Here is a 22,576-nt window from a genome sequence, read left to right as displayed (position 1 = left end):
CATACTCCTGGCCAGTTCTGTGGGGGTGCTGAAATGCATGTCAGTGAAGTTGGGGGAAAAAAAAGGATGCACCAGAAACAGAGCGGAACAATACAGAACTCATGCGTTTTCATGATGTGCCCAGGCAGTCAGATGACCAGAAACCCACTATGGAAATGGTTCACCAGGAAGCCACCTGAATTTGCTGGTGGTTCTTTAATCTGCATGGGAGTAGTGTCGGTGTGAGGTAAGGGTGAGTGGGGCATGAGAGCCAAATGTGCATGTGTGATTGCACCCATTTAATCCAGAGGAAAGGGGTAGCTATGATGGACCAAACTGCTTGTCTGATTGCACCCAGAGTCTTCTTGAGTCTGTTCTGATGGTAGAGAGCTTGTTCTGCTTGGCCAGAAGAATCGAGTACACAATTACAAGGTTCTTATTGACCTTGATATGTTTCCTGATGCACATGTCAATGCTATAGCTAGCAGCTATTTTTAACAGTTGTGTCTTACATGTTGATATTGTAAGGACAAGGATTATGCAGAGCTATTCATGTCTTGGCTGTTACCTTAACTGAGTACTGCATTGAGTCCTATACATGGCTTTAAGCTTAAGAGTGTTCAAAAGGTGGACAGCAGTATTGGTACATTGCTCCTGAGAAGGACTGTCATATTGCTTGGCATGTAGAAGGTCCCAGGTTCAATCCTCAGCATCTCCAGCTAAAAGGATGAGATGGTAGGCAATGTGAAAAATTTCTACCTGAAACTCCGGAGAGCTGCTGACAGCCTAAGTAGAAAATACTGAGTGATCTGATTCAGTATAAGGCAGTTTCATATAATTGCTGGCTGCAGAGATGTTCTGGCTTTGCTGCATAGGGTGCCAGTTTGCATTTGGATATTGAGATCCCTACCAAATGTCTGAACCATCTGAGCTTAGCATACTGTAGGAATACTTTATGCCACATCAGCCTCCTGTTTCCTGAGATTGGCCCCAGAGACTTCTCCTATTCCTCTTGGATTGTCTCATTTGTGTATGCTCAAAGCAGGCTTCCTCTGGTCGCACTGTAGTCCTAGAAGTCCCTATCAACTATCAAGAGTGCCAACAGCAGAAAATCAATGTAGATTTTAGTTAAATATTTTGTTCATGCAATTTGGCTTTCTCAGATCCTCCTTGAAAAGTTGATCTCAGGGTTTGGGGTGGGATATGGCATGGGAAATATAGTGGGAGGGATGATCTGCTGTAATAATGAATCTCCCCATCCCTGCAATAGTAGAACATCTTTTCATTCATACAAACAGGGCTTGGGACCAAACCTACTGAATATTTAATTCCTTGTTTGCCTGCCCCATAAAGGGAATTCATGATATAAACATAAAATATTGGAGGGAAATAGCTTTACAGCATTGAGTGGATGTTACTGATGACTAAGAACCAAAGAAATCTTCACTATTTTTCATACTAATTCAATAGTTATTGTGATGACATGGTATTAACCTGCATGGTTTGTGACTCTTGTTTCCCAAGTACCATGTCTGTGCAGACCTTTGGGGTTAATGTTGCTTAACTAAAAGGTATAAACTTTTTAGTTAGAATGTAATTTTTGCAAAGAAACTGTGACTGCTACATGTCATGTTTATATTATATTACCCAACTTTTAAATTTTATTGAGATCCCCTGGATAAAATGTACCATGTCTGTATTACTTTTTTACAAAAGAAATATGTGTCTTTTCCAAGTAGCATTCTTTTAACTGGTTTTTCTTGTATAAGGAACAACCGTGTACTTGGAAAACTTAATGCGCAATTTACATACATGATACTCTTGAGTGTAGATTCAGAAGATTATACCCTTTTGAAGACACTCGCCCACAGTCCAAAGAACTGCAAAAATAGCCATGCATTCTAACTTCTATAAATAGATCTATTTACTTTACACAGAAAGTCAGTTCCCTGGACAGATTCCCATTTTGCTTAATTTTGTTATCATGGTAGTTTTTTCCCACTAACCAATGTTTACAGCGTTTGCTGACTCTTTTGAAATGGGATGAGCAACACCCCCCTGCTTAACAGTTAGGCAGATGTGGCCTGTATTTGACCTACCAGTGGAACATCAGATAAGCAAAGCAGGAGCATTATATTCAAGAAGAGAGATATCACCGCTCCATGATATGTTATCTTTAAATACCAACTTTGACTAGAAGATCATCTTGGTTAGTTCAGCTAGAGTTTCCCCTCCCTCTACTAAGGCTTAACTTGATGCCAGCTGTTGTTTGGAAGGCAGATTTACTAAAACCTTATATGCTGCCCAGTTCTGGTTCTGTGATCCAGGAGAAATTGAAGATTTCTTTCCCTGGTTTCTTTTCATTTCCTTTAAAAAAATGACTTATTCTTATGTCAGTTTGGAATAAATTTCTCTGCCAAAAGAAAGTTGGTCTGACCTTCCAAAGGTTTTTACTCATAGGTATCGCAAGTAACATCTCAGTTAGTAGCCTTTGCTTTAGTGTTGTCAAAATCCCATACTGCTTTTGTTCAGCCCCTGTGTCATGAGGCCTCAGATTCAGCAGGAGCTCACAGGAGCACAGCTCCTGAAACTTATTTTATTTATTTATTTTTCGTATTTATATCCCGCCCTCCCCGCTGAAGGAGGCTCAGGGCGGCTAACAACTTTCTGACGGTTCCCCCTCTTCCTCTCTGCTTACCTTTTGAATAGTAGGTGCAGCTGCATAACAATCCCTGGATTCGGAGAGCAGCCAGCCAGCCAGCCACCCACCAGGGGCTTTGCCATGCTCCCAGCAGCCCTAATTAACTCCTGGAGAAGCCCACACCACCCTTTCTTCACTTCTTATGTGATTTTGGCCGGCAGGTGGCTTGCTGGCCTTTTGACTGGGGGGGCTGGCTGGATCTCTAGCCAGCCGAAGCAGGCCTCACTTGCCTGGTGTTCTCCTTTCTTGCATCAAGTTGCTTTTGGCTGGTGAGACCGGGGCGGCATATGCTAATGAGCTCCGCCACTATTTTTGTATAAAACAGCCTCTGCTTGTCATCAATCATTTTTATGCTTGTTATGATGAAAGTTGGCCAAATGCTTTGCTTCCTTTTCCTCCACCTTTACTGCCTTTGGCTGATGGAAATTGACTTGAACTTAAACTGAAACAATATACAAACAAAATAATTTTGGCAAGTGGACCTTATGCCTGGGTGATAAAAAGTTGTCCATAACATTTCCCACTGCTGCACATTATTACTGATACAGGCAGGAATTCATTTGCATATTAGGCCACACACCCCTGACATCGCTAGAAGTGATATCACCTGTTCAGTAGGTTTCTTGCCACATATTCACACAGAACAGTATAGTGCCATTGCTGCATTTCATGGATGTGTGTTCTCACACAGCCCAATAAGAGACCTTGTCCCCCCCTCCCCAAAAAGCCCCCTTGGCTGGAGAGAGAGAACCGTGCGCAGCAGAGCAGGCAGCAGCAGGCCCAGCTTCTCCCAGGAGGGGGTGCTCATAGGTGGCTCTGTGTCTCTTGCTTTCTTTGCAAGCCTGTTGGAGGCTGGAGGCAGCAGAGAGGGTGGAGCGTGCTGTCTGGGAGCATGAGGCTGCCTAGTGTCTTCCCTCTGCCTATTTTTGAGCTGGAGCCCTGGCCAAGCCAGTTGGAACTGCATTCCTTTGTATTTCTGCTCAAAATAGCCCTGGATACAGGAGCCCTCTCCTCCTTGACTCTTGGACATTTCACTGTGTACTCGTTGTGTAGAGCAGCCCATGGCTTTGTGTGTGACTTGCATAGGCTTGCCAGTTCCCATTCCAGGCAGGGGATCCCTGGGTTTTTTGGGCCCTTCCCCACCAGTGGCCAGTGGGGAGAAACCCCACCCCAACAAGCTACCATGTGCCTCAGCAGGTTTAGAAGAAGCTTGCAACTGTTTGTGTTTGTGAATGTGTGTGCCTTTAAGGCCTTGCTATATCCAAGAGGAAAGCTGCAGGGGGTGGGGTGAGCAGACAGAACCATGTTGTTCTCAGTCCCTCTGTTTGGAGGAAAACTCCACCCCCTAGGCTGTTCTTTCATTTTCCTATTAGTCTGAAAAAGTTGGTTGAAATGCAGCGATGGTTATATTCAGCAATGTGAGTAAATTGTCCCAGAGAAATCACAAAAGTGTGCACTTGCTAACTGTGTTTATTTTGACTGCTTCTTGTGTATGTGTGTGTTCACTTTAATTTAGTGGCAGTTCAGCTGCTAGGGGTTGAGATGAATTTGGGCCAATTCTCAATTATAATTGCTAGTATAAGCCTGACATTCTGAAGGGTGGAATCTGGAGACAAATTGGATACAGCAAGGCCTACAGAGAAATATGATGAGTATATGGACATAGTGTTCCCCTGCTCTGCTTTATCCCTGTCAGTGGAGACTGAGCCACTTGGTGCCAAGGATGTCAGTGGTGGTCAGTTGTTTAACCCAGTGAGATTCATGTTTAATTATTTGTCTAAACTATTTATAAACCCACCTTTCTTCCAGATAACTGGGTCCCCAAGGTGGGTAGAATCATGCAGATATAGTGAGATGAAAAACTTTGCATCTCATCAGCTCCTGAATAAAATAGAATGGTCTTCGACTGATATTTCTCAGATTTTCTATGCAGGAGCTACAAATGAATCAGGGCAGCAATGGGCCATCAATCATGTAGTGAGAAGGTGTGACTATAGATGAACTCTTGCTACTTCATAATTTAGGACACTTTTTCCCTATCTATCCTTGTGCCTACATGAAACAAATGGGCAGTTTTAGATGAACAAGAGACATACAAATGATAGAACAATTATTTAAGACCTAAATAGAATAAAAATTGAGATTCTAAACATTTCTTAGAATTCATCTTAAGTTTAAACGTTTATGATTCCTGACTAGCACAGTTGAAGGCTTTAAATAGCTTATTTCTCATCCAGTGTAAGCAATTTAAAAATTCTAGATTTTACACTGCTTATATGGAACAAGTTTTTCAGAACAACCCCCCCCCCAAAAAAAAAGAGAAAGAAAAACCTGTAGATTTTTACAACTAGATTTTCAGTTATGGCAACAGAGACTGAATTTTCAAAAAAACACACATATCTGAGTAAAAATGTATTCATGTTGGTATCTATTGAGAACCTCAGGGCTACTTTAAAACAATAGTGGCAAAAAGCCCAACTGAAACAATAACTGGTGTGCAGAAACAGCCTTGGAGATATTTTTAATGGGATGTGTTTATATGATTAATGTGGTACACATAATACACACATTGGATTGCAAGGGGATATAGCTTCTAGCCTAGAGTTAATTGTTCATGGCAGAATGGTCCACAGAATGCCCCAAGACACCTGAATACATTTGTGTCTTTGAAGATTTGTAGCATGTAGATTGTATCCATTCTCTTTTGCAATTGGTCTCCTGAAAGCATTCTTATCAGTGAAGTCTTCCTCTTTAAATTAAAAAATTATTGTAAAGGATGTCACAGAAAATAGGAAATACATTATTCAGATCAGATTCAGTGTTATATATCACAAGATTTAACATCTTCCAATATTAGAAACTCTTCTCTTGACTGTGATTGATGCTGAATAGCAGGAAAGTTCAATAGTGTCATAACTAACATTATATTAATGTCTAACAGTATGTGTAAAGGGTAGTATAAACAAAGCAGCAGAAACTCAAATTGACTTGGTTTATCAGTTGGAAATGGTAGTTCAGCTCCTCAGTAAATTTATTGAGATCCCAAAGTTCATTCTCAACATAACATTTTTTTAAAAATCCTAAAAAATCTGATACAGCGATTACCAGCTTGGGGTCTAGCCTGTATTATTTCAGTAGCTGATACCTGCTATTTTGGAATAATTATTTTGTAATCTACAAGGCAGTTATAGGATTGATCTGTTCCTTTTTTCATTCTCATATTCTGGTGATATATATCAAAACAATTTATCACTTGAAAAGAGTTTCCATATATTTGTCCATTGTTTAAGTTGTTTTTACCACTAGTGACACAGGAGAAAACATATTTTCAGGTGCTTGATAGGTAGTTAATTTGACCTATATAGTAATTTTATCAAATAGTAAATTGAGTGACATGGCAATGATACAGTAGCAAAATGCTAACCACAGGCAAGGCAGGGGTTTTCTCCACATTCGAGGAACTACCCCAGGCATTCAGAAAAATATGAATGTATAAATTACTCAGAATGTTCTTTCCAAATGAGTGTGTTCTAAAATGCAAAGGAAGCTGAGTGCATTTGGCAGTCACTTAAAAGAAAAACAGGCCATAGGGAGATGGGGAAATTAGCCTGTTCTAGCACTTGAGACAATACAAAGGAGTAAATTGTGGTAAGGGGGAGATATTTTCAAAATGTTTATTCTCCTCTGGCAACCCCCAAACTTGTATGAAATTCTCTGCAAGAAACGGTGTATTTTTAAAAGAGAGATAAGTGTCCTGTGCCCTATGATATAGGATTGTTGAGTTCTTATACATTCATCTAGTCAGCACATCCTATTTTGATAAAAGCATGAAGCTGGCAGCATTGGTCACGTCATTTTCTAGTACTATTTTACTTGGAACCAGTTTTCAAAGATGTCCTCCCACATATAGATATGAAAAAAAACTTTCTCTTGTACAGTCACCAACTTTATGAAAAACCAACTGCAGCTGCAGATGAAAGTATTTCAAAGATTGCTGCCCCAGGCTGGTTTCCAATTACCATATTAAGAAAATCATATTACATTTCCTGGTGTTAATATTTCTGTAGTTAAAGGCTAGAATTTCCATAAGTATTTAAATAATCCTCATGAAATACTGGAATATTAGAAGGTAGCTCCAAAGGTGTAGCAAAGATTAACACCTTAAGCCACCGTATTCAGAATCAGACCCTTGGCCATGAAAATCAGTATTGTCTACTCTTCATCTGTCCATCAAGGTGAACCTGATACCATATATAATGAAGGTCATGAAATCAATTAAATTCCTTGATGCCAGGGTTTGGGAACATCAGGGCCCAATCTGAGGGCCTGCTTTTCAGCAAATAATTATGACCAAAGCATCATTTCACAAACCATTGTGTTATACTACCATTGTATAAATAGAGATTTGGTACAAATGTTAAGGGTGGGAGTAAGATACATTTTTTCATAATTAAAAACATGCCAATAATTTGTTCCGTGTTCAAATAGAGTTGGCAGCAAAATCCTTTCTGTGTTTGAATAGCTGAGTTCAGAAAGCTAAGGATTCCTTCTGTCAGGTTCTAAGATGCTTGCAGGTTCAGGCACTTCTAAAATTCTGATTGTTTTTTTAAGTGTCTTGTATCCTGGCAGGAGGAAAATTGTTCATATTCCTTGTTTGATGTGTACTGAATGGAATTAGAGGAATTTGCCTTGGTCAGTGCCAGATAATTGAATGCTGGTCTCTGAATTTTTAAAACTAGATTTTGAGTTATGGCAACAGACTGAATTTTCAAAAAAACACACATATCTGAGTCAAAATGGATTCATGTTGGTATCTATTGAGAACCTCAGGGCTACTTTAAAACAATAGTGGCAAAAAGCCCAACTGAAACAATAACTGGTGTGCAGAAGCAGTCTTGGAGATATTTGTTGAAGTCTTTGTTGATCATTCTAGCCAATGGATTCGATGGATACTGTAATGTACTGGGGTCGGTGCAGTAAGAGACCAGAGTCAGAGAGTGATTTCAGCAAGCTCTCCTTCAGGAACACACACACAACACACTGAGCTCTGTTCAAACTTCCCGCTCCTTTATACAATTCTTGCCTCCTTTTGATTGGTCCTTAACTATCTACATGGATTGGCTATTTACAGGGCCCTAAGGGCCTATTAGGGTACAGTATGAGCCTGGATGTTGATTGGCTACTTATGTTTCAATCCTTTCCCTGATTGGGCACGCTTAGGCCTTCTCTGGAACCCTGGTGTGGAGTTCAAGCTCTGGCTTGTTCGGCTTCCCTCCAAAAGTAACAGTTCCCTCCAAAAGTAACAGTTCTCCCATTTGAGCCTAGGACACAACACCCCTCCCCCCATAGTTCCAGCTATCAGGTGACATAGTCCTGGAGATATGCCGGAGGGCGGTGGTCTCGTGTCGAGCGTCGGAGCTCCGAGGGGACTGGGCGTTCCGACTCGGTTGGTGGTTCCGCGGCTGCAGAGCTGGAGACATCTGGGACGGCGGCCCCGGGAGACCTGGGTTCAGCTGCGCGGTCGGGGGTCTCCTCCTGCTGGGCCGAAGCGGGCTCCACGGAACCCTGTTCTGTGTCAGGCTCTCGGGGACTTACGTTGTCCGGATCTGGAGCCTCTGACCTTGGCTCCCCGGCAGGCAGGCGACCTCGGAGTTGGTCAATGTGTCACCTCAGGAGATGTCCACCCTCCAAGGTCACTGCATAGGAGACCAGTCCGGTGATGTGGTCCACCTTTCCAGGGAGCCAGGCGGGGCCAGTGGTGGCATAGTTCCATGCCCACACTGTCTCACTTGGGTAGAACCCTCTGGGGGCTCGGTCAGGGTGCAGCTTGTCCAACAGGGTGCTGATGCGACGGCCCATGAGGAGTTCTGCTGGACTGCGACCTGTGGAGGCGGTGGGTGTGGTCCGGTAGGCCATTAGGAAACACGCCATGTCTTTTGGCCAGTCTGAGGGGCCCAGACGGTTCAAGGCCTCCTTTGCCGTGCGCACCATCCGCTCTGCCTGGCTGTTGGTGGCTGGATGAATCAGGGCAGAGCAAATGTGCCTGGTGAGGTTCCTGGCCAAGAAGTCCTGGAACACTGCGGACGTGAATGCTGTGCCGTTGTTGGTGACGATGGTCTCCGGCAAACTGTGGGTTGCAAAGATGGTCCTCAGAGCCCTGATGGTCGCCTGCGACGATGGCGAGGGCACCTGGACCACCTCCAGCCACTTGGAGTATGAATCCACTAGTATGAGTAGAGTCCGCCCATGGAAGGGGCCAGCAAAGTCCATATGCAGTCTTGACCAGGTTTTTGGTGGATTCCCATGATTGCACTGGGGGGTCAGGCCTTGACTCCTGGCACGTCGGGCACCTTTTAACCCAAGCCTCAATTTCTGCATCAAGGCTGGGCCACCAGACATAGCTCCGTGCGAGAGCCTTCATGTGGACTATGCCCGGGTGTGCCTCGTGCAGGGCTCTCAGCACTTGGTCTTGCAAGGGTTTGGGGATGACGACTCTGTTGCCCCATAGTAGGCAGCCTTTGTGGGTGGATAGTTCGTCTTTCCGGGCTGCAAACGAAGTAAATTCCGGCCCAGTCGAGCCCTTGGGCCACCCCCTCCCCACCCAGTCCAAGACACGGGAGAGGACTGGATCACGAGCGGAGCGGGCAGCAACGTCGCGGGCGAGCAATGGCCTGTCCGGAAGCATGTCCATCAGTAGGATCTGATGAGCCGGGGCTGGATCGGGATCCACATCAAGCAAGGGCAAGCGGCTCAGGGCGTCAGCATGGCCCATTGCCTTGCCTGGGCGATGCACTAGGGTGTAAGTGTAGCCGGCTAGAAAAATGGACCAACGGAGGACCCGTGGGGACAACACCTGAGGGGTCTGCCGGTCCAATGCAAAGAGGCCCAAGAGGGGTTTGTGGTCCGTATAGAGAGTAAAGGGCCAGCCGTAGATGTAATCATGAAATTTTTTGACGCCGGCCACGACTGCCAACCCTTCTTTGTCGATTTGGGCGTAGTTCCGCTCTGCCGACGAGAGGGTCCGCGAGTAGTATGTGATAGGTACTTCGGTCCCATCAGGGAGTCAGTGGCCCAGAACTGCCCCCACGCCATAAGGGGATGCGTCGCATGCAAGGACCAAGGGCAGGGTCTCGTCGAAATGGGCAAGGACGGAGTTGGACATCAGGAGGCCCTTGATATCCTAGAAGGCTTTAGCGTGCTGGCGGCCCCACGCCCAGGGTTGGTTCTTGTCTAGAAGCCGGTGCAGGGGTTCGGTCACCGCTGCCTTGTGGGGGAGAAAAGCATGATAAAAGTTTAGGAGGCCGAGGAAGGCCTGGAGTTCTTGCTTGTTGGTGGGCGCTGGAGCATCTCTGATGGCATGCAGCTTGGCGTCGGACGGCTGGACCCCCTGGGCATCAATGGAGAACCCCAGGAATTCCACCCGATCCACGCCCAGGAGGCACTTCTCCCATTTGACCTTGAGGCCGGCTGTTTCAAAACGTTGTAGGACTCCTCTAAGGCGGGCGGCGAATTCTTCAGGCGAGGCTGCCGCAATCAGCACATCATCGAAGAATGGAGTGACTCTGGGAAGTCCTTTTAAAAGGGAGTCCATTAGTTCCTGGAACAACCCCACAGCCACACTCACGCCAAATTGCAACCGCTTTACTCTAAAGGCCCCCCGGTGGGTCACAATTGTTTGGGCGTTGGCCGTGGCCTCATCCACCGGCAGCTGTTGGTAAGCTTGGGCCAAGTCCAACTTGCCGAAAATTTTTGCGCCGGCTAGGGTGGCTAGAACGTGGCTGACGATGGGCACAGGGTATGCGTGGGCCTGAAGAGCCTTGTTGAGGGTGCACTTATAGTCTGCACAAATCCGCACCTCCCCACTGGGCTTGACTGGAGTCACGATGGGAGTTTCCCAGGTTGTGTGGGTGACAGGCTCTAGTATTCCCTGTGCAATCAGTTTATCCAGTTCCTCCTCAATTTTAGGCTTGAGCGCAAATGGAACTCGCTGCGCTTTAAGCCTAATAGGCCACACTGTGGGGTCGAGGTGTAGTGTAACCGGGAAACCCGTGTAGCAGCCCAAGGTGCCATCGAAAACAGCCGGGAACTCTTCGCAAACCTTGTTAAAGTCCACTCCGACAGTCTTATTGACCCCCCTGATCTCTAGTCCCAGGGGCTTGAACCAGTCGAGACCCAAAAGGTTTGTAAGGTGGTTCTTGACCACTAGCACTTGTAGCTGGCCCTTGAACCCCTTGTATTGGACTGGGACCGGGCTCACTCTCAAGATAGGCACCTTATTCTTCTGGAAGTCCACTAAGGTAAACCCCGGGTCCCTGAGATGAGGCCTAAGCCTGGTGGGAATTTTAAAAAATATCTCTGCCGCTATAATAGATGATGCTGACCCAGAGTCCACCTCCATTTGGCAGGGCACCCCCCCCCCCCCCGATCCCTACATTTACCCAGATTTTGGAGGGCCTGACTGGCGAGGGTAGGTACTGTACCGGGTATCGGTGGGCGTGGAGAGCGTCGATTTTGAAGTCTGGCTGGCCTTCGGAGTGCGCAGATCTTTGCGGGACGCGTGCTCGGGATTTGGATCTGCAGGCGCAGGCGATGTGGCCTTCCTTGTTGCAGAGTCGACAGGTGGCATTCCGGAATCGGCAGGTCTTCCGTTCGTGCTGGCCCCTGCAACTTGCACATGCAGGTGGTGTCTTGTGTCTCATGCCCTGTGGGACGTGGGTGGTCTTCCTCCCTGCTGAACGATAGCCGGTTTGTAGAGCTCTGTCCTCCTCCGAGTCCTCAGTAGATGGTTCAGGGTTGATCTGGTGTGCCGCAGCCTGTCTTGTCGGCCATGGCTGTGCTGATCTGCCCTTCTCCCAGCTGGTGGCCACGTCGATTGCCTTTGTTAGGTCGCAATCGGAGAGGGACAGGAGTTTCTGCACTAGTTTTTCGTCCCTCAAGCCCCATACAAACTGGTCGAGAAGGGCTTCGTTGAGGTCTGCGAAATTGCATTGGCTTGCCACCCGGCGCAGGCTTGTTAAGAACGCCATGGTGGTTTTGCCTGCCTTCTGTGTCCTTTGTCAGAAGTCCCAGTGCCGGGTGAGCTTGGTTGGCTGGGGCTGGAAATACTTCTCCAGAGCGCTGATGATGTCGTCCACCGGCATCTCTGAGAGCTTCCTGGGTTGGAGAAGAGCCCTGGCTAAGTCCACGTGCCACATGTACTGATAAGCAGAGCTCTCTGCATGGTAGTCTCTGTAATCTTCCGGAAGGTCAGGTATGACTGGAAGCCTTCGACCCACGAGTCCCACAGCTCGGGGCAATCGATGCTAAAGGGCTGTAGGAGGTTGGCTGGAACCTCCATTCTTGGCAGCGCGTCTGGGCGGCTTGCGAGCTTGGGTGTGCGCAGAGCGGAGGTGCGGACCCAGATGGCTTGGATTTAGCCGCCTTTCTGTGTTCCTGGTTCTGTTGCTGGTTTTTACTGGAATCCCATCCTCGTCGCCAGTGTAAAGTACTGGGGTCGGCGAGTAAAAGACCAGAGTCGGAGAGTGATTTCAGCAAGCTTTACTTCAGGAACACACACACACAGACTGAGCTCTGTTCAAACTTCCCGCTCCTTTATACAATTCTTGCCCCCTTCTGATTGGTCCTTAACTTTCTACACGGATTGGCTATTTACAGGGCCCTAAGGGCCTATCAGGGTACAGTATGAGCCTGGATGTTGATTGGCTACTTATGTTTCAATCCTTCCCCTGATTGGGCACGCTTAGGCCTTCTCTGGAACCCTGGTGTGGAGTTCAAGCTCTGGCTTGTTCGGCTTCCCTCCAAAAGTAACAGTTCCCTCCAAAAGTAACAGTTCTCCCATTTGAGCCTAGGACACAACAGGCTGGCAATACAGGCTTCCTCGGGAGGTGGTGGGCTCTCCTTCCTTGGAGGTTTTTAAACAGAGGCTAGATGGCCATCTGACAGCATTGAAGATCCTGTGAATTTAGGGGGAGGTATTTGTGAGTTTCCTGCATTGTGCAGGGGGTTGGATTAGATGACCCTGGAGGTCCCTTCCAGCTCTATGATTCTATAAATACTACTTCCATCCCCTAAAAAGTGTTCTAAGGATTTTTTGAGCATTGTGGCTGCTTAACCCTTAATAGCATTTTTAGTTGCCATTTTTGTTTATGAACATATAATTCAGTTTCTCCCTTAATGTAGAATCTTTTCATTATTTCAGGATTGCCTAAGATGCAAGTCTAATTTTTGATTGCTTCTCTAGCGTCTCTTTTTCCGGGGCATTTTATGTTGTTTCATACTGTATTTGCTCAAAAAGAAGATGCCATTTTAAACTTTTTTTCCCTAAAAAAGTGTATGGGTCATCTTCCACTTGGGTATATGGATCCTACCCACTGAATGTGAAAGATGATTCACTGAGCACATGTGGGGGAAGCTTCAGAGAAGCACACCAAGGCATTCAGCATAGAGGAATTGCGGCAAGAACAATGCTGGATGTGCAAATATTGCTCTGTGTTTCAAGAAGAAGGAGAAAGAGCTGGGTGAACTCTGGCAAGCTTTAGCAACTGCCACAGCTAACAATATACAGGAGAAAAAGAAAGCAAAAGGAAGGGAAGGGAGACTTCCATGGTAAAGCAGGTATTCACTCTCTGCTGGCTGATCATCTCCCCAGCCCCAGGGCCAATACTCAGGTTAAGAGCTGAAGGACAAGAGTCCTTTGGTGGTTGCCTTTCTCAGCATGCCCAGGACTTACATACCTGTGTGTGCAAAGGAAAACCAACTCAGATGTTATTCAGCTGCTGTATTGTGACAACAGCACAACAAAGATAAGACACTTCTGTGTTAACTAAGAACTGTTTATGTTCACAGCTATTAGAAAGATCTGGGGGAGATTTAGACTGTGCAAATAAATTACAAAATACTGCACTGTTTCTGGCCCAGTTTCTCCTTGTTTTTGTATAAAGCAGCAAAATGGCTATAATCAAACAAAGTCTGTTGTCTTGTTGACTCAAAGTGCTGCAAAGATGCTACATAAAGAATGTTTCTTGAAAATGGGGGGAAACAACATAATAATGTAATGTTGAACCAGCATGCAGATTTGCCACCATGCAGATACATCTTCTTTTATACCACATGACATTTCCTGAACTTTTAAAGTTAAGCTGTAATCAAAGGGATTTGAGCATCTCTCCACAATAGGAAGCAAAGACAACTTGTCAAAGACCAGACAGAATGCAGAAATTAAGAATATAAAAGGAAATGGTAAAGAAACAAAAAAGGAATGGGGCAGGAATAGTTCACCTGTTAGGATGCCAGAGGATGGAGCAAGTGGCTGTCCTGAGTGACCCCAGTGCTTCCACCCATGTTGCCCTGCTCACTCCACTCACTTGCCCCCACCCCAAAACAAGAAAAGTAAAAAGCACAGGCTGTCATGAGATCCACTGCACTGCTCTCTCCCATCTGGCTTCACAAGAGGCCAGATTGCTTGGGACACAGCTGCTCACCCAGCCTGCCTTTTCCAGTCCTCCTCCTGTGAAGAAGAAAGGGAGGAAGAACAGGTAGTCACCAGCTCTGCCTTGTTCCCTCCCTCCAACTTTCTTGTATCTTGTGGCTCACCCAGCCTGCCTTCCCTTCTCCATCTTGTGAGATGGGAGGGAGGAATAGGAGGCAGCCACCAGCTCTGCTGTGTGTAGGGTTGCCAATCCCCAGTTGGGGACAGGGGATCCCCCATTTTGGAGACCCTCTCCTTGCTTCAGAGTTATCAGAAAGTCAGGGGGGAGGGAAGTGTCTGCTGGGCACTCCATTATTTCCTATAGAGCCCAGTGTCTATAGGGTATAATAGAGAATCAATCCACAGGTATCTGGGGCTCTGGAGGGGCTGTTTTTTGAGGTAGAGGCACCAAGTATCAGCATAGCATCTGGTGCCTCTCCTCAAAAAACCCTCCAAGTTTAAAAAGATTGGACTAGGGAGTCTAATTCTATGAGCCCCCAAAGAAGAGCCAGTTTGGTGTAGTGGTTAAGTGTGCGGACTTTTATCTGGGAGAACCGGGTTTGATTCCCCACTCCTCCACTTGCACCTGCTAGCATGGCCTTGGGTCAGCTGTAGCTCTGGCAGAGGTTGTCCTTGAAAGGGCAACTGCTGTGAGAGCCCTCTCCAGCCCCACCCACCTCACAGGGTGTCTGGTGTAGGGGAGGAAGGTAAAGGAGATTGTGAGCCGCTCTGAGACTCTTCGGAGTGGAGGGCGGGATATAAATCCAATATCATCATCTTCTATTCTCCATTACTTCCAGTAGAAGGAATGCATTTAAAAGGAGTGCAGTCCCTTTAAATGTGATGGGCAGAATTGCCTTTAGAGTTCAATCGTGAATGTTGCAACCTTGCTCCTGGGTCCACTCCCAAAGTCCCCAGATATTTCTTGAGTCAGATCTAGCAACCCTTAATTGGAAATAATGGGAATGGGAGCACTTTCTTTTTCGGCTCATGAAATTGGACTCCCTGGTCCAGTCTTTTTGAAACTTGGGGTTTTTTTAAGGATAGGTACCAGATGCTATGCTGAAAATGTGGTGCCTGTACCTCAAAAAACACCCCCCCAGATTCTCCATTAAACCCTATGGGGACCGTCTCCATAGGGTATAATGGAGTGCTCAGCTGACATTCAGCCCCCTCCCCAACTTTCTGATAACCTTGAAGTGGGAAGAGGGTCTCCAAACCAGGAGATCCTCTGCCCTCAACTGGGGATTGGCAACTCTACAGGAGGGATAGACTTCCTCATCAGAAGAGCGACAAGGTTAGTACTTTGGGAGAATAATCTTATGCAAGGCTGCTCAGAGTCCTACTCACATCTGTCCAGTGGGACAGGATAAGATTACTCTCAGGATAGGACTGCTAAAGTCCTTTGGATGCTAATGGAATGTAATTAGGCATAAACTAGGCTTACCAATGTTACCTGATAGCAGGCAGATGACCACCCATGCTGCTCTCTCACCGTGCTCACTCAATGGAGTGGTGGTGGGAAATGGAAGAGGAGCTGCCACCTTGAGCAACTCTAGAAATTCCCCAATCTCTATGGGATTTGCCTATAGTCTTCATCCAGAAGTGATACCATTGCATTGTACAATTCTTTCCCTCTGCTTGCCCCACCCCCCAAATCTCCCCCTATGCCAGGAGCAGGCCTGACACCCTAGCATGCATGTAAATCTTCCACCAAAGTAAATAGATTGGTAGCACAATCTTGACTAGCTAGATTGTGCCCAATATTAGCATTACACTGTTATTTCCAAATGCAAAAATGTTAAATCTAGGCCATTGGGGGGTAAAAATCAAACAAGGATAGAGATTCAGAATCTACAGTTACTACATATCCTGCATTAATATGGCATATGAACTTGTATTATACTCCAGAGACATTCTTTTACAGAAAGGCATAAAACCAACATTTCAGGGTTGTTGTTTTTTAAATGTGTCTTTGTCTCATCCAGTGTCTGAGAATTGCTAACAAACAAAGGAAATATGCAGTAGCCTCTTGATGCACTTTCTCTAAAGGGAGGAAAGCACCAAGCACGTGTTCAACAGGATGAGTTTTTCGAGTAACTAGGTTTATTTTTAACTCCATAGTTACAGAAGCTGTTTGGCCTTATTTTCTCCACTGTACATCTGGATGTTGCATTAGAGTTCAGAATACAAACCCTCAGGATGACGTTCTTGTAAGAGAAATGTAAACACATGAAGAAACATTTAGGACTATGCCTTCCAATTTATGGCAAAGAAGCACAATTAATGTCAGGTGTACCAGCCAGTTAAGACCTGCCTAAAGCTTTGGGCTTTGTTTTCGCAAGATTCTGAGGGCAACGTTGTCCTGTACCTGGAACACAGTGTTCCTCGTATCATTTTGTTTGGGTTTCTGTGAAGCATGTCATGTGTGACACTCTTGCTTCCCAATCCATATGAATAGATTGTTAAACACTCCTTGAACTGAGAAACATTTAATCACTAGGCTAAGGGTTGAGACATGAGAGCCAGTCTGCACCAAAGTCAGATCGCAGAAAAACTGTTTGAAGATAGTACCAGTTTAGAGTGCAGAAAGGGGGCATTATAGGAGGACTCTCCCTGAAGTATTTATTCTAGCTACTTGTGAAGGAACTCAACAGGTTTATTTCTAATATTATACAGCTTGGACCTAGAAACTCTAACTGCAACAACCCCAGCAGTCACCTTAACCACCTTAACTACTTCTTTCTTGTAATCTAGTTTTCATTATTGTCAAAACCATTTCAGTTTTCTCCCATGTCCTTTTAAGTGCTCTTTTTAAATTTCATCTATTTTGCACTCGAGTGGAATGAATTTTAATTCTTTCACTGGAAAATTGATAGGAAGTCATAAAAAGAAACATAATTAGGTACTAGGACAGCAGCATGGAGATGCCATAGGGAGCAGCGCTGCAGAGGAGTAAGGGGGATTTGAGGGGGAATTTATGAGGGCTGAAACTGGCAGAATTTGGATGAGAAAAGGTCAATATGAAGAGTGTAGGAGGAGACACCTCTAGGGAAGGCAGTATTGGGGAGGAGGGAGACTTGTTTGAATGAAAGCAAATAGCTAGAGAGATTAAAATGGTGGGGCAAGAGGGTTGACTTCTTTCTTGTTGAAGCAGCAGCAGTATCGGAAGGAGGCAGCAAATGGGAAACAGAGAGAGTGAGAAAGTCATTATGCAGATCAAAGATTGAAGACAATATTGGCTAGACTTCAGAAAAGAAGGAGCGCTAATAAAGAAATGACAACTTTAACAGATCAGTAGAAATCCCAAATCTATCAGATCATGTGGCTTTCTTCAGCAACTGTTTCTTTCAGCAACTGGATTAATAATGGAGGACAACCTGGTTAAGAGGAGCAGTTAGGACAGCTGCAATGGTAGTTATTCTCAACCTTTTGTCACTGAGGGACAAACTAAGATGAGATGGCCTCCCCAGGTCCAACCTGGAAATGCAGTCATTTAACCCCCCTGCAACTTTTCAAATCCCAAAAAGCTGCCTGTGTTTCTTTGGGGCTTGAAAAGGTGTGTGTGTGGAGGGGTGGGGGAGGACACACAAGTGCCTTATTTCTACAAGACCAGGCCCTTATAGTGTTTTTAAATGGCTAGCATTAGGCTTTAAAATAGCAGTGGCAATCCTGGCACTTATAGGGTGCATTCACACTGCACTAAATGCATTTTGCAGCAGGATTTTTGCTATTCTTACACGGTAAAAATCCACTTGCAAAACGCATTGGGGATATAAAGTGGAATGCATTATATGAATGCATTAAATAAACATTAGTATATATTATGAAATATATATTATAAATTTATATATTATATTTCTATGTATCAGTTTATTATGTTTTGTATTTTCTTTTCAGGAAGGAGGCACAACTGGATGAAGAAGGGCAGTTCTTAGTCAGAATAATTTATGATGATTCTAAAACATATGATTTGGTTGCTGCCGCAAGCAAAGTCCTTAGTAAGTAAATGTTTCTTTCCTTCAGCAGTAAAAGTCACTTGTTGAGAAACTGAAGATCAGTCAGTAAAGACCATTACTTTTCTTGATTTACTGTGGTTAGAGGATTCAGATGTAGAAAGAAACACATTTATGTGGAAAAGGCAGGTATTTAAGTGTTTCCTGGTGTGGCTATCATTCTGTGGTAGAATCCTGGGAATCTTGATTTTCACTTTTGGAAAGGCCAGCCAAAGTTAAGCATGATTTTTTCCTGCTGAGATCACTGGGATGTAGAATCACATTTTTGGAAGGATTGGCTTTAGGCAATAAAGATAGGTTTTAAAATGTGTGAATAATGCTGCTGCTGTATGTATAGGAGCCTTTTCACATATTAAGCAAAGAAACATGAGAAAATCTTGGAAGGCATGGCATGGGGATGGGCTTTGGAGGACTTCCCATACTTGAATTGTTTAGCCTTAGTCACGGATATAGCTGCTTTCTCATTCTTATGAAAGCAGAAAAAGCAAGTATGAAGTTTATTATGCAGTGCAGTCATGCATACTTAGAAGTAAGTTCCACTTTGTTCAGTGTAGTTTATTCTCAGGCATGTCTGCACAAGACTGGAGTGTTTATTATACAGCTTGTTATAAAATTTGGTTATTAGAGAACCAAGTGATGGGAGGAGAGCTGCTACAGAGTTGGTCTTTGTTTTTGAAGTGCTAAATGTCTAGAAGCTTCTGTTTAAATTAAAAAAAAACAATGTTATGAGCAACAACATACAAGAACTTTGATCACACACACAAATGTTGTAAAACATACATCAGTAACATGAAAAATAAAGCTTCAGGAGCTTGGAAGTTGGACAGTCGGCTCTGATGCTGTATGTGAACCTCTGGAGGGAAAGGGGAACTGCATGGCAATAAAAAAGTATTGCATAACCTTCTATAGCAGGGGTGTCAAACATGTGACATAGGGGCCAAATCAGGCCCCTGGAGGGCTCCTATCAGGCCCCTGAGCAGCTGGCTGTCATGAGCTTCCTTCTCCCTCTCTTGCTTCCTTCTGAGTCACAGCTTGTTTTGCCAGGCTTGCTCAATCACACAGGAGCTACACAGCAAAGTCGTTGTTTTCTTCATTGGCTGAGGCTCCTCCCTTGGGGAGGAAGGGGGGAGGGATAGCTTATTTTGCTAGGTTCTCTTTATCCTATAGCAGAGCTACAGAGCCAAGCCTCTCTGCATTCTATTGGCTGAGGCTCCTCCCCATCCTGGTCCCCTGGAGAAAGAAGGAAAGAACCAGAGCTTTTTTTGCTCAGTTCCATGAATTGCACCTTTAAGACCAATGTGTGCTAATGTTTTAAGCATGTTTTATTTTAAGTTTTAAAAAAATCTTTGTGTTTATATCTTTGGTATTACATTTTATGACACACATGACCTGGCCCGACAAAATCTCATTTATGTCAAATCTACCTCTCATAACAAATGAGTTGATTCCCCTGTTCTGTAGAGTGAGGATATGTGATTTTTCTTGCACAAAGGCATGGGACTGGGTGGATGGACATGAATAGTTTATTCAGAATTAATAATAGGGGTTAAATATTTTACATATTCATATCTAGTTTGACAGCTTTGGGGACAGGGCAAGGGGTGGAAATGATACTGTGCCATATGTTGATATCACATCCAGATAGGGTATAATGGGGTATAATGCCATAGAGTCTAATGCCATAGAGTCTGCCTTCTAAACTTATCTCTGTCACCTGGAGATCAGTTGTTGTACAGGGAGAACTCCAACCACCAACCTGGAGGCTGGCAACTCCTGTAATCCATCTGAATAGCCAGACATGATGCCAGCATATCATCCACTACTATCGAAACTCTCTGATATTATAGATATTTTTAAAATCATATGTGATGTCGGTATGTAGTGCAATTTCCTTCCCAGCCCTCAATTCTCTCCTGCCAGCTCCAGAGAAAGCGTGGGTGGAAGGGCCCAGCAATGGAAGGGTCCAGCAATGAAAGAATGCACACCCAAAACAGTTACATTGCATGCCTACAGGCAAAGGGGGGGGGCAATATTTGGGTATCTGGCGCAGGATCTTTTAAATTGGAAGATTGTGGGAGGAGAACATACTATGTATGAGGCATTTTTCTTTGACATATTGATTGTATTAAATGTTTAAATTGTTTTGTAAAATTAAAAGATTTTAAAGAGTCTGGATGATAAGGGCCAATTCCAGGGCTTTTTAAGTGATTGTTCTGATAGGCTATTAGTGAAAGTCTGACCCATCTCCTTCTTATCCATTTTCAGAAGAGCATGTAAGCCAGTGTTATTTTGAAAAGCTTTCAACTATTTGTGGAACTGTTTGTGTATTGCTAAAACTCATGGCATATATGGCGCTTAAAACTGTTTGTAGTCATTTTGAGATTTTTTCTGGGTTGTTGTTGTTATTTTATGTGTATTATAAACCATTTTGAGTCCACATTTGTTTGAAAGACAGCTTAGAAACATTTTAAAGAAATAAATTCCTTCTGTGTTCCTTGTAATCACCCTTCCATGAGGTAACTTGAGCAAAATAATGGGGTATGTGAACCTGAGGCCTTGTTTGTCATCCCCCCCCCCCCGAAATTTCCAGTGCTGACTTGGCCTTATTAGAAAGTATCAAGTGTCGATTGCTGGCTCAGTAGGGAAGAAAGGCCTGGATGTTTTTGGATAACTTTTTGTGTTTTTGCATTTTATATAGACCTTAATGCTGGAGAAATCCTTCAGATGTTTGGAAAGATGTTTTTTGTATTTTGTCAAGAATCTGGTTATGACACAATATTGCGTGTCTTGGGCTCAAATGTCAGAGAATTCTTGCAGGTGAGTAATCTACAGCAAATCTTAATAAGCACTGTAATTTTAATATGGAAGACTAATAAACCAGCCCAGTGCACTGGGAGGAGCCATGGCTCAGTGGTAGAGCATCTGCTTTGCATGCAGAAAGTCCCAGATTCAGTCACTGGTATCTCCAGGATAAAAAGGATCAGGTAACAGAGGAAGCGAAAGACCACTGCTTGATATCCAGGAGTCCTGCTGCCGGTCTGATCCTGATAGACCAGTGGTCTGACTCAACATAAGGAAGCTTCATGTGTTCATGCTTATTCCAGTGGGACTTGCACTCACCTAAATATGCAAAGAGTTGTTTCTTAAGAAACCTCTGGGTCTTGTACCCAGAAGCAGAAATGTCTGGATTACAAATGTCTTGTTAGAGAGCAATAGCATGTGTTAAACCTATGACTTTCACAGGAGTAAGGACACATAATTGGTGTATTCCATGTTGAATTCCATTTAAACAAGTTTCATTTTCCATTTTATTTATTATTATTATTTATTTATTATTTATTATTATTTATTTGATTTATATGCTGCCCTACCCCACCGAAGCAGGCTCATATTGTATCTATGATTGAGTTGAGAGGGTCCTGGGTTCAATCCCTGACATCTCCAAATAAAAGGACCAGGCAGTAGATGATGTCAAAGACCTCTGCTTGAGACCGTGGAGAGCCACTGCCAGTTTCAGTAGACAATACTGACCTTGATGGACCCTAGATCTGATTCAGTATAAAGCAGCTCCATAAGATTGTAACTCAGTAGCTCAATACATGTGTAAAAGTTTCCAGTTTTGATCCCAGATGTCTGAAATATGGCACATATAGGACCTGGAGAGCAGCTACCAATCAAAGAAGACAGTTTTGGCCTAGGTTTTCTGATTTACTTTGAGGCTAGCTTTTTGTGTTCATTTTATTGTTTTTATTATTACTGAACAAAAGACAAAACCAAACTGGTGCTCTACTTATCCCCAAATTTATTATTTTATACCTTATACATGCTACTAATTTATTTATTTATGATGATGTGAAATCATTCCAGGGCTCTGAGCTGGCTGGACTCCTCTGTTCTTGGGCAATATGAAAATATAAAAGATTTAAAAGTTCCAATTTGTTTAATCAGATTAAAAGATGTTATCCTCCTTTCCTACATAATGTGGAGCTATAAAAGTACTGTGAGTATCACTACAGAGGAGCATGTGAAAGAAAGGCAGCTTGAAGCTAAATGCAATTGTAGAAATCCCAAGGGCGTTTTTATGTGAAAACTACCACAAGAAAATCAATCAAACACAAAGTGGTGGTTAATCTAAGATACTTTAGGGAGTCATTTAATTCTTTACTCATATTTTAAAAATAGCACAGTATATGTTCTTTTGCATTTCATAGTGCTTAAAATAGTTTCCTATGGAACAGGGCCATATACATGCCAAGCAGCATAGCCTTAAGAATTAAAGCTATACTCAGCTTAAACTCAGCAAGTAAGGAAATAAATTGGAACATCTTAAAGAGTTTACAGCTTCAGAATATCTTTCCCTGCAGATTTGGGAGCAACTCCGTAGTTCTGTAAAAGCGTCAGAAAAACTGTTTC

At 44.1% G+C, this 22,576-nt stretch overlaps 1 protein-coding gene across 1 annotated transcript in view; it reads left to right on the top strand.

Moving 5' to 3' along the window:
- GUCY1B1 (guanylate cyclase 1 soluble subunit beta 1) overlaps window positions 1-22,576 on the top strand; it is a 70,592-nt gene that overhangs the window by 12,439 nt on the left and 35,577 nt on the right. Inside the window, exons 3-4 of the mRNA XM_060246608.1 lie at window positions 18,048-18,148; window positions 20,862-20,980. Coding sequence (XP_060102591.1) covers window positions 18,048-18,148; window positions 20,862-20,980 — 220 coding nt within the window. The remainder of the gene's footprint in view (window positions 1-18,047; window positions 18,149-20,861; window positions 20,981-22,576) is intronic.

This window comes from Heteronotia binoei, chromosome 9, assembly GCF_032191835.1.
Source record: "Heteronotia binoei isolate CCM8104 ecotype False Entrance Well chromosome 9, APGP_CSIRO_Hbin_v1, whole genome shotgun sequence".
NCBI classification, from domain to species: Eukaryota; Metazoa; Chordata; class Lepidosauria; order Squamata; family Gekkonidae; genus Heteronotia; species Heteronotia binoei.
Note: the sequence above shows the minus strand (reverse complement) of the source record. Positions and strands in the feature narration are given on the sequence as shown.